Source organism: Ptiloglossa arizonensis, chromosome 8 (genome assembly GCF_051014685.1).
Source record: "Ptiloglossa arizonensis isolate GNS036 chromosome 8, iyPtiAriz1_principal, whole genome shotgun sequence".
Classification (NCBI taxonomy): domain Eukaryota; kingdom Metazoa; phylum Arthropoda; class Insecta; order Hymenoptera; family Colletidae; genus Ptiloglossa; species Ptiloglossa arizonensis.
In genome coordinates this window covers 18,418,249-18,429,768 of record NC_135055.1, presented here as the reverse complement: position 1 = coordinate 18,429,768, position 11,520 = coordinate 18,418,249, and the positions used below count along the sequence as shown (strand labels likewise).

General features: G+C 27.7%; 4 protein-coding genes and 1 long non-coding RNA gene across 11 annotated transcripts; 4 read left to right on the top strand and 1 right to left on the bottom strand.

Moving 5' to 3' along the window:
• Nucleotides 1-2,124: 2,124 nt before the first annotated feature.
• Nucleotides 2,125-4,222, top strand: Fy (fuzzy planar cell polarity protein-like protein). 3 transcript variants are annotated; one of them, XM_076318190.1, is made up of 6 exons: nucleotides 2,125-2,190; nucleotides 2,526-2,638; nucleotides 2,725-3,117; nucleotides 3,177-3,374; nucleotides 3,456-3,655; nucleotides 3,749-4,222. In XM_076318190.1, exons 2-6 carry the CDS (start codon nucleotides 2,561-2,563, stop codon nucleotides 4,092-4,094), a joined length of 1,215 nt encoding a protein of 404 aa, XP_076174305.1. In that variant the 5' UTR covers nucleotides 2,125-2,190; nucleotides 2,526-2,560; the 3' UTR covers nucleotides 4,095-4,222. The 3 variants fall into 3 exon arrangements, with proteins under 3 accessions (XP_076174305.1, XP_076174304.1, XP_076174303.1); XM_076318189.1 differs by having other exon boundaries at nucleotides 2,175-2,190; nucleotides 2,451-2,638; XM_076318188.1 differs by lacking the exon at nucleotides 2,125-2,190 and adding an exon at nucleotides 2,257-2,374 and having other exon boundaries at nucleotides 2,451-2,638.
• Nucleotides 4,223-4,523: 301 nt separating this feature from the next.
• Nucleotides 4,524-6,229, top strand: Spict (magnesium transporter spict). The gene is made up of 4 exons (XM_076318191.1): nucleotides 4,524-4,839; nucleotides 4,933-5,055; nucleotides 5,131-5,273; nucleotides 5,355-6,229. The coding sequence occupies exons 1-4, from the start codon at nucleotides 4,743-4,745 to the stop codon at nucleotides 6,018-6,020; spliced, it is 1,029 nt and encodes a 342-aa protein (XP_076174306.1). The 5' UTR covers nucleotides 4,524-4,742; the 3' UTR covers nucleotides 6,021-6,229.
• Nucleotides 5,052-7,287, bottom strand: LOC143150140 (uncharacterized). The gene is made up of 3 exons (XR_012992963.1): nucleotides 6,996-7,287; nucleotides 5,344-5,526; nucleotides 5,052-5,220 (listed from the first exon to the last, which is right to left on the bottom strand). It is a non-coding gene; the product is annotated as an uncharacterized LOC143150140 (long non-coding RNA).
• On the top strand, nucleotides 6,831-8,033 carry Cni (protein cornichon). Of its 2 annotated transcripts, none has more exons than XM_076318193.1 (4): nucleotides 6,831-6,978; nucleotides 7,289-7,357; nucleotides 7,447-7,703; nucleotides 7,847-8,033. In XM_076318193.1, the coding sequence occupies exons 1-4, from the start codon at nucleotides 6,967-6,969 to the stop codon at nucleotides 7,869-7,871; spliced, it is 363 nt and encodes a 120-aa protein (XP_076174308.1). In that variant the 5' UTR covers nucleotides 6,831-6,966; the 3' UTR covers nucleotides 7,872-8,033. The 2 variants fall into 2 exon arrangements, with proteins under 2 accessions (XP_076174308.1, XP_076174307.1); XM_076318192.1 differs by lacking the exon at nucleotides 6,831-6,978 and adding an exon at nucleotides 6,995-7,157.
• A 256-nt stretch (nucleotides 8,034-8,289) lies between these two features.
• On the top strand, nucleotides 8,290-11,480 carry Beta-phers (phenylalanine--tRNA ligase beta subunit). Of its 4 annotated transcripts, XM_076318185.1 has the most exons (12): nucleotides 8,300-8,476; nucleotides 8,540-8,696; nucleotides 8,808-8,863; nucleotides 8,979-9,133; nucleotides 9,346-9,415; nucleotides 9,520-9,786; nucleotides 9,853-10,032; nucleotides 10,125-10,505; nucleotides 10,592-10,672; nucleotides 10,742-10,834; nucleotides 10,896-11,175; nucleotides 11,272-11,480. In XM_076318185.1, exons 2-12 carry the CDS (start codon nucleotides 8,639-8,641, stop codon nucleotides 11,421-11,423), a joined length of 1,773 nt encoding a protein of 590 aa, XP_076174300.1. In that variant the 5' UTR covers nucleotides 8,300-8,476; nucleotides 8,540-8,638; the 3' UTR covers nucleotides 11,424-11,480. The 4 variants fall into 4 exon arrangements, with proteins under 4 accessions (XP_076174301.1, XP_076174300.1, XP_076174299.1 ...); XM_076318184.1 differs by having other exon boundaries at nucleotides 8,301-8,696; XM_076318186.1 differs by lacking the exon at nucleotides 10,592-10,672 and having other exon boundaries at nucleotides 8,290-8,696.
• The last annotated feature ends 40 nt before the right edge of the window (nucleotides 11,481-11,520 follow it).

The window sequence follows — 11,520 nt, the reverse complement described above, 5'->3', positions numbered from 1 at the left end:
TACACCGACTTGACACTCTTTTTCGTAATTTACGGTGTACATACACGAAGCTCGTGCGCGAAAAAACAAATTGATCTTCGCAATTAACGTTGTAGTATGTTCGATGAATAATGTTTGTCATTTGTTGAGAAAGACGGAAGATGATTTTTAAAAAGCTATATTCAAAAGATTGGTTGTACAAGCATTTCTTCAGCGATTTGCAACTGCCTCTTCGTGCCAAATGGATGTCAACATTATACCAATCGCTTCTGTTCTCCTATTCAACAAAATTATTCTCTGTATTTAATCAACATTGAAACTTGTCTGATTGTAATTAAAGCCTCCTTTAAATTTTAAGAAACTTTTCTCAAATATTTGCTACATCTATTAATTTCATGGTCATAATAATTCGAGCATGCAATACAATAAAAAAAATGAGCATAAAAATAGCTCTCGGTTAGAACAATACTTCCAGTTTCCCTGCAACCCTTACATTATAAATCAATTTGATTGATTAAGTTATTTTTGTTAAATTGATTTTTAGGTTTAACATATTTTAGAAGTCTAATTAGAAATGTAAAATTACTAAAGTAACTCTTCAATATGCCTCATACTTTTTCTATTGATATATACACGCTTGGTTTATCACTATCAAATTAGTTTAATATTAAAATAAAGTTCATCCTGAATAGATGAAAAGAAAAGAATTATATTTACTGACTTTGTGGTTGCATCAAATTATAAGTAACATTTAATTATCTATATTAGTGCAGAAATTATTTTTTTAAATTAATACACATGTACGTTACAGATTTTGCCTTTAAAAGTTTCAGAGGCCAAAATGCGATTGTTATATTTGTATCAATAAGTTTTGATGGAAAAAATTGTTGAAAATCCGAAATTTATACATAAATGCATCTACACAAACACATGTATATTTGTATCCACCGGGCAGATATATTTCTGCCGTTTGCGGGGAATATGGCACGCCAAACACGTCCCCTTCTCTTTCTTAACAAGTTTCCAGTTGTATAATTGAAACGCTAGATAGCGTCACTATCATGTTGAACATTTAACTTGACGCGACTAACCTGTATGTAATTATATAGTCGTATGAATTGCTATAAAATAATAATACTCTATCAATAGCTTTACGACGTTTAAATTTTTTAATTTATTATAAAGCCAAACAATGAATTATTACTTATTAAATGTGTATCATTGCACTTAAAAAATGAATTTGGTTGAAGTAACCTATATGTGACATTTCACATGTGTTATTATAAAATATCAATACTGTTAATTTGTAGCTTCACGTCATTTAAATTTTAAAATATGTTATCAATTCAAGGAACAATTATTAAACATTAAATGTGTATTATTATGTTTTAAGAATAAGTAAGGATATGTATAATCTGAACAAGATGAATATTACAAAATAGGAACTATCAGTAACTCCACGATATTTTAACATTATAATAGATTATTGATCCAATGAATACATTTTTATGAAATACGTATCATAATATTTGGAGAATAAATTCTGATATATAAAACTACAAGTACTTTATAAATATCATTCAATGATGTGTACTTCATAAATAATAATCTTTTCTTTGAATTATTTATTATAAAGTTTAAATAATACCATCTAGCGCTACAGCCGCGCAACAACTAAAACTTTGCTGAAGAAGAGAAAGAGATGCATTTAATCTGTGTATTCCCCTCAACGTGCAATGATACGCGTAATACATATCAATAAACGCACAATACATATAAAACATCGATCTATCATTATTTCATGAAAATTAAGTATATTCAAAATGTTTAATAAATTTTATAGTAGTTTTTATGTTAAAGTTAATTAAATCGTAAATAATCTGATTTGTTTCTAATAATAAATGTTTAGTATAATTTGTATATTTGTCAGTTTCTCTTTGTCTTTAAAAAATTTGGTCAGTTTAAAAATAATGATTCATGACGTATGCATTTTTTAAGTGCAATAAATCATGATCAATAAAAATATACTCATTTATATTTTTTCTTTCACACCCCACAATCTATACATACTGCTAGACTATATATATATATATATATATATATATATATATATATATATATACATATAAGAGATGTGTAATTACTGTTTAATTGAAATTTCATTATATTGTGATTTTACAGTAAAAAGTCTGCATGCTTTTAACACAAATTGTAAGTGAATTGATATACTATGCAGTATGTATATTCAATTATTTATAAATAGAAATTAGTTGCCATCTTACATGCATATCGTAATAAAATATACGTAAATAGATGTTCGGGACTAGTATGGACCGAAAATTAAATAATTTTTATTTAATTTAATTTGTGAAATAATACAGTTTGTAATAAGATCGTAAGTCGATATATATCGGCACAGATGTACACACATTAGTGAGAATAACAGAATAATATTTAATATTTATCCTTAGATAATGGGAAGTAACAGGAAACAATGGTTTTGGATAGCGAATAAAGAATAATAATCAAAATTCATGTATTACTAGGTCCTTGACACGTGAAGAAGGAAGACACTATTACCATGGTAGCTCACGTTATGTGTTTAACCTCTTCTGGTGGAATTCCATTATTTTCTCGTCAAAAAGGAGAAGGAGATACAGTAAGAATACTTATTCAGTAAAAAATGAACCATAATATAAGAATTTATATAAATATCCCTTATAATTCTATTTCTGATATTTGTAGATGACATTTTCTAAAATAGCATCTTTAAATGGAGTACACATGTTTCTTAAATCGCAAGACATAAAACTTCTGTATACAGACTTACCTGATACTACTATAATGTGGAAAGAATTTGAACAAAGTATTACGTTAATAGTAATTGCGAGTGGAACTACAAAATATATTTTAGACAAATTTCTTGATGCTATTTTTGGTGCTATGATTTTATTTGTTGGTATTGATGAAATAAAAAGTACAAAAAATATTGAAAAACTTAAAAAAGACATGCGCTTATGTAGCCCAATTGTTGATAGTTTATTACAATGTCTTGACGCTGGAGATGGAATTTCTTTAAAAACTGATATTGTTAACATGACAGAATGCATTATGTGTGATGAAAACAATTTACTTCAGGTAATCTTAATTTTTAAAACTACAAACTCTTCTGTATATTAAATAATAATATATTTAAGACTTGTTTAGAAGGTTACGTTGAATGTTTGGATTCCATATATGGATGTATTTTAATACATGGTTGCCTAGCAGTCGCAACAGAAGGATGGTGGAGTTTAAATCCTATTGAAAGAAAATTACTAATAATAGCTGTTACTGCAGAAGGTGTTTGTACTACGCGCGATATTCCAGTATTTTTACCTTATAAGAGTCCAAATGTAAATATATTTAAAAAAAGTTATAAGAAAATAAATCTAACATGACAACTACATATAAATATAATATGGGAAACAATGCAGGTGGCTTTCAGACTAGTATCTGTTACATTGATCAATCATATCGAAGTACTAGCATTATGTGGACCAAATCCAGAATTATCGGAGATTGAAAGATTTGCTGTACAATGTTGGAAGACTAGCATTGATGCTTTACATGGAGCAGAACAGTGTTATCCAAGAAATTTACCCATGTCTATAAATTTAGATTCGGAAACACTTGGGTAATATACCAAAATATTTTATTTACTTAATTTTGCAAACAAAAATTTATTGACAAAATATAATTAAAATATATTTTTCCCTCATCTGTTTAGATTCCTTTTGGCAAATTATAAAGTGCAGAAATTTGTACTTGGCAAAAATACTCAATACACTAAAAACAGAGTCAGTGGATCACACAGATTAGATATATTAAGAACTTTTTATCATCAAGCTGTTGAAACTTTTATATTATCTCCTGAATCCAAAAGTGAAACAATGAGTGATAGTTGGAAATTTATTGGTGCAAAAGAAATATATTTGTGTTCAGAATATCACAAATGTCATGCAGTTAAATATGGAGATCATATACTTTGTATTTTATATGCATCCATAGTTCCTACTCATACTATGAGATTAATTTGTCAAAAAATATTGAAAATGTTACTTGTTGATAAGTAAGGTCATAGATAAAAATTTAGTGCATAAAATTTTTTTGTATTTGATCTATTGTCTTTATAGTAATCTACTTTATACTTTTATACAGCATATTTTATGTTCTTCTTATGTCTAATTATATGAATATTATTGGAAAAATCAATATCATATTAATTCATCATTGATAATTATGCATTCAATTTGTAACCTATATGTTGTGTATAACTTGCTTGGTTAATGATTTTTTCAACTTTACATCCATTTTTGATTTATAACAGTTCAAGTATATAAATAAAACAAAATTTTCATATCAGTCGTCGGTATTTCTTTAACTAATAAAATATTAAAACTTAGTATTTTATAGTTTAGTGATTGAGCATGCGTAAACAATCATTCGAACGACGCAGGCGCGTTTGTTTACCGACTATAAAATGTATACACAGTAAGAAATGAATATCTATCAAGATTTCTTGTTTACTATTGTAATTCGGAAAATCGCTTTAATTGATAAATTATTCAAGATAATAAAGATAAAATGTGAATAAAAGAATTTTTATCAACAGTATTATGAATTATACAGTCCCATTAATACATATTTTGTACTTATGATTAATACGTTGCACATTAATTTTTACTAACCCGCAATTGTGAAACAGTAATCGATATCCAAATATGAGTAGTACGACAGGAGTTGCGGTTGATTTAAAAATGTACGATACAAACTTTTATATAGGTCTAGGATTAGCCATTAGTTCCAGCGGTTTCATAGGTTAGTTAGGGGTTGAAACTTTTAGAAAAAAAATTCCATTATAACGACATTTTAAACTAATATTAATTGTTCTATATTGTTGTATTTATTTAGGTGCTAGTTTTATTATAAAAAAAAAAGCGTTAATTCGTTTGCAAAGATGTGGCGCGTTACGCGCTTCGTCTGGAGGATTTGGATATTTAAAAGAATGGATGTGGTGGGCTGGTTTTCTTTCAAGTAAGTAGAAAATGTTTGTGTACTATAAATGGATTTGAGGATATTTTTATTAAAAATTACATGATCACATTAAAGTGGGAATAGGAGAAGCAACTAATTTTGTTGCTTACACTTTTGCACCAGCTTCATTGGTTACACCATTAGGAGCTCTCAGTGTTCTAATATCTGCAATATTAGCATCAAAATACTTGAACGACAGACTTAATTTATTAGGAAAGGTAAGATTAACATGTTTGCAATGGATAGTGCATATATATACAATATATCAGAAGATACATATATAAATACCTTTCTTTCAGATTGGTTGCCTTTTATGTATCTTAGGTTCTATAATTCTTATAATTCATGCTCCAAAAGAGGGAGAAGTTAATACATTAAATGAACTCTTAGACAAAGTTAAGGATCCAGGATATATTATCTATGTTTTACTTATAATAACATCTAGTCTTTTAATAATTTTCCATTATGGTCCTGTTTATGGAAAGCAAAATATTATTGTATACATCTATTTGTGTTCGTCTGTTGGTTCATTAACTGTTATGAGCTGTAAGGGGCTAGGATTGGCTTTAACCGAAACCATTAGTGGACTTAATAATGGATTTACAAATTGGTTCACATGGTTTCTTTTATTTAGTGTTATACTTTGCATCTGTGTACAAATGAATTATCTGAATAGATCATTGGATTTATTTGAAACTACAATTGTGATACCAATTTATTATGTGTTCTTTACAATATTAGTAATAATTGCATCTGCTATACTATTCAGAGAATGGGAAAATATGAGTGCAGAAGACATTTTAGGTTCCTTTTGTGGTTTTACAACTGTAATAACTGCAATATTTTTATTACATGCTTTCAAAGAACTAGACATACACTATGATAGTATAAGGCATATGTTACGACCTAAAAGGGAAATAATTATGAACTATAATAACCAGTGGTCTATTAGAGATAACGAATGATTAATAATGAAATAAATACAGAGCTAGAACACAAATACAGAATCTAAACTTTATAGCAAATATTGTATAGCAAGTATGTTTTAAGTATTTATAACGTGATAATATAAGTCTAATAATATAGATTTGATACAGTGTTATAATTGTTAGTAAAAATAATAATTGTTAATAAAAATGATTAATAATGAGATTAGAAACAGCTAAAGCACACACATACGCATTTAGAAATAATTTATAAATCCTACTGTATCTGTCCCATACCCAATCTAATAATAATAGGTATAGCTGCCTGACTGCTATCTAATACAGCACAATTAAACTGGAATACTCAGATGCAGTATGAACTTGAGTCAATTTTCATACAGCTGATTTAAAAATTTTTGTATTTTTTAAAAAACCTGCATAAAGAGGACAAATAAGATTATATTTCTATTTCTCTTAACTTTTTCGTTTCTTGCCTACTATTAAAATATTACGTTTGTTTAAAACAATTGCAAAAAATTAACTAAAAAAATTAATTTGCTAATTTAATAATTATAAATTATATATAAAATTTATTGAAAAAAAGGTTAACAATGGACTTTATAAAGCTCTAAAATCGACAATTTTCAAAATTTTGAAAATTTCTCCGAAATACATTTAAATATCGCTAAAAGCTACAATATATATACTATTTACATACTACATTATGTACATAGAAATTTCAAACATTGTGCATGAATTACTTGTAAACTTTATTCGATTTTGACAATAAGACATCGATACCTATTATCCTGTACAAAGTAGAACCGTTGCAATTGGTGCGTTTATGTTTTTTCTACAGATTGGTTCGTAATTGTTCGCGAATACATTTGTACGATCTCGATCAAATTCTTAATATATTTAATATGCGATCAAAGGTCATAATGATAATGTGACTTAACTTGGTAATTACAACGTTATTTCATCAATGACAAAAAATGTAAGCTGAATACTTACTCAGAATCAGACACTTGATCCTTGTGTCAACCCAATCCACAAGCGTTGAAGCATTTGGTATCATTCTTGTGTATAATCAGAATGGCGGTCAGTTTAGCCGCTTTTTCGTACATCGTGGCATTAATCGTAGATGCTTTTTTGATATTCTTTGCAATACATCATGTACGTGACATTTTTAAGCAGCAACGATTTTTTACTCAAAAACTATACACGAATAGTCGATCCGAATTATTTCTAACCTCACGTTTTTTATGTAAGATATTATCTATAATTAAAAACATTAAATTTTTCAGGTTATTACATTCGATGAATTAAAAACTGGACAGAAAAATCCAATTGAACATTGTAATACTTTAAATCCGGTGAGGCTCTAAAAGTTTTTATATCACCATAATGTTCAATAATAACACATTTTAAATGAAGTTTCAATTAATGTATTTTTACATTTTAGCTAGTTATTCCAGAGTATAGCTTGCACATTATGATAAACATTTTATTTCTGCTAAGTGGACAATGGTTTACATTGCTCCTTAATATTCCATTAATTGTATATCATTTATGGCAGTATTATCACAGACCTGTCATGTCTAAACCAGGTCTTTATGATCCTACCAGTATAATGAATGCTCAAGTTTTGACAGCTCATCAAAGGGAAGGATGGATTAAACTTGCATTTTATCTCTTATCATTTTTTTATTATTTGTATGGGTAAGTTTACGGTTACATATATATAAAAATATATATTGTCATCTACTTTCAATATCTAATTTGTCATTGAAGAAAATAATATATTATCCATAGTTTCAGGTATTAAAAATAAAATTTTTGCAAAATTTTTATTTTTGTTTCAGCATGATCAGTTCATTGATTCAATGAACAAATTTTTTACTGTATTTTTAATAATAATTTACTATCTTGTCTCTAGTATAATACGGTTCACAGATCCGATGTTATTCGTCAACACACACGAAAAACAAGATTGACCATTTTGTTAAAACATTACACTTTCTTAAAATAAAACCTAATGTTCAAATACTACTCTTTGTTCTTTTATCATATTGATTAATTGGGTAATAGTAAAATAATTGAACATAATAATAATAATAATAACAATAATAATAATAATAATAATAATAATATTGGTATATTATTCTTAACAGGTCCAAAAAACCTTGTTTTATTTTCCTTACACTGGTATGGGTGCAAATATACATCATTTTCATATCACATGTAATTTCATTTAATGAGTTATTATAACATATTTGTATACGCATAACTTCTCTGAAAAAATTCTTGAACAGAAATCTATTTATTTAGTTAAAATTACTGGGAATGACATTAAAGTTTTCGTATTCATTTCTATCTACGTTCTTGCAATTTTATGCCACAGTATATACATAGATTACACATGTACATAACCTTCTTGCTTTCACCTAAACTAAGTATTCGAAGGGTAAAGAATGATTCAAGCTTATGTAAATGTGTGTGTTGTAGCGAATGTGATTCTAACCTCAATTTCTCTCATTTATTGTCATTCTTTATAGTCGATGGTCAGATATTCGAATATTTCGAAGCAGTACCGCTAAACAATCTGTACAAATTCACCATACTGTATTAAAAGTGTGAAGCATACAATATAAAAGATGCCGACCATTAGTATCAAACGTGACTTATTGTTTAAGGCTCTTGGTAAAACGTATTGTAAGTTATAAACATATTGTAATTACAATTATTCAGTATATAATTTTTATATAATTCACATTTTTAAACAGCACATGCAACATAATTCAATTTAAGATAATGTAATTTTAGCGGATGACGAATTTCAAGATTTGTGCTTCAAATTTGGTCTAGAATTGGATGAAGTGGTAATATTTCCCGAATTTGTCAATGTTTATTTACTAGCATGTTCAAGAGATTAAAATTTATACATTTTAGTATATATTATCTCAAAAACAATATTAATCAGATTTTAATTTTTAGACAACAGAGAAACTAATATTAGTAAAGGAGAAAGGACTAGACCAAAATATAGAAGCATCTGATGAAATTATATATAAAATTGATATTCCAGCAAATAGATATGATTTATTATGCTTAGAAGGTTTAACCCTTGGATTGCTCATATTCTTAAACAAGTATGTACAATTGTTTCATTGTATTCTTGTGTTATTTAAACATCTATTTATCTTTTTGAAACAAAAATTATACATATACCAATGATTTTGATATCTTTCTGATACTAAGAAGAATTGAATTACATCTATGATTGAATATTTGTTATTGTAAATATTTATCTTAAAATTAATAGATTATACTATTTATTACATTTTTTAATATTTTTATATAGAGTAGATATACCGCATTTTATGGCAATACTTCCGGATACAGGTGTGCAGAAAATTACTATGACAAGCGAGGTAGATGAAAAGTAGTATCAAAATTGAAGTTAGTTATGAAAATAAATAGTTGTAATGCAACATGTAATTCATTAGTAAAATACTTATGAAATGTCATGTTTTAGTGCTTGAGAGTCAGAGGACATATTGTTGCAGCTATTTTACGTGATGTTATATTTACAAAAGACTCTTATAATAGTTTTATTGACCTCCAAGACAAATTACATCAGAATATAGGAAGAAAACGAAGTTTGGTATCCATTGGTACTCATGATTTGGATACAATCCAGGGTCCATTTTTGTACGATGCAAAACCACCAACCGACATTTGTTTCAAACCACTTAATCAAGATAGAGAGTATACAGGAGACGGAATTATGGACTTATATGCTGTGGGTGCTTTTGAATAGAATTTAATTCAATTTAAATAAGACTTTGCATTGAGAAATGTTTTGCAGAATCATGCACAATTAAAACAATATTTACACATCATACAAGATAGCCCAGTTTTTCCTATAGTACAAGATAGCAATGGGATTATTTTATCTCTTCCACCTATTATCAATGGAAATCATTCAAAAATCACACTTAGTACTAAAAATGTATTCATCGAATGTACAGCAACTGATCTTACAAAGGTATATAAAAGTAGTGTTTTCTTTTTTTTTTATAATGGTTTAATAGAATTTAAAGCAAAATTAACTCGAAGTTTCCATCTACAAATTTATAGGCAAGAGTAGTGTTGGACACTATAGTTTGCGCATTTAGTCAATATTGTAAAACAAAATATACAGTAGAAACGGTGGAAGTTGTATATCCTAATAAACAAATATTTCGTTATCCTGACTTAAAATATCGAACTGAAGAAATCGATTGTGATAAAGCTATAAATTATATTGGCATAAAACAAACAGCCGAAGAAGTAACTAATCTACTTTCTAGAATGTCATTAAAAACTTGTGTCAAAGAAAATAATAAATTATGCGTTAAAGTACCACCCACTAGACATGATGTGATGCATGCATGTGACATTTATGAAGATATCGCCATAGCATATGGATACAACAAAATTCAGAAAACTATACCAAATATATTTACGATCGCAGAAGAAGTAAGAATAAATTAATTGATTTTAAAATTTGGGATCATTAACAGAAAGTCAGTTATAATTTTTTTTCTTTCACATTCAAAACTTAGTGCCCACTTAATAAATTATCTGATCAATTACGTATGGAATTGGCATATGCTGGATTCACAGAAGCATTGACTTTCTCGTTGGTAAATAATTTTTAACGACATTTGTATTAATTGTATACATTTATCAATAATTTGATAATTTTTTTCCAGTGTTCACGTGAAGATATAGCGGATAAATTAGGTCATAAATTGGAAAACATACCGGCGGTTCATATATCAAATCCAAAAACTTTAGAATTTCAGGTACAAAAATTTCATTGAAAAAATTATGTCAAATGTTCTACGTTGTATGGTAATGTTACAGGTAGCACGTACTACTCTACTACCAGGATTATTGAAAACGTTAGCAGCAAATAAAAAGATGCCACTTCCACAGAAGTTGTTTGAAATTTCTGACATCGTATTAAAAGACAGTACTATGGATGTAGGCGCGATTAATAATCGCCATTTGTGCGCAGTGTACTGTAATAAATCAGATGGTTTTGAAATAATTCATGGTTTATTGGATAGAGTGTTACAAGTATTAGAAATACCGTGGAGCCTTGACGAAAACCCGAATGGGTATTACCTTCGTGCAATCGATAGTAAAGCATTATGCAATAAATTATTTTATTAGTAAAGTTTTTTACTCAGTCTGAAGTGGAAATATACTACGTTTTATTTAATATTATCTGTTTCAGATCCTACTTTCTTCCCTCGTCGTTGCGCAGAAATTTTATGTTATGACAAAGTAATCGGAAAAATGGGCGTTCTACACCCGGATGTAATTGGAAAGTTTGATCTAAATGCACCTTGTTCTGTATTAGAAATCAATATTGAAACATTTTTATAAGAAAGTAAAATTATTTGTTATTTTATAAATACTTGAATAAATAATGCATTTTCTTGACACTGTGGTTTTATTGTGCTAAATCAATAATTAAGGAAAT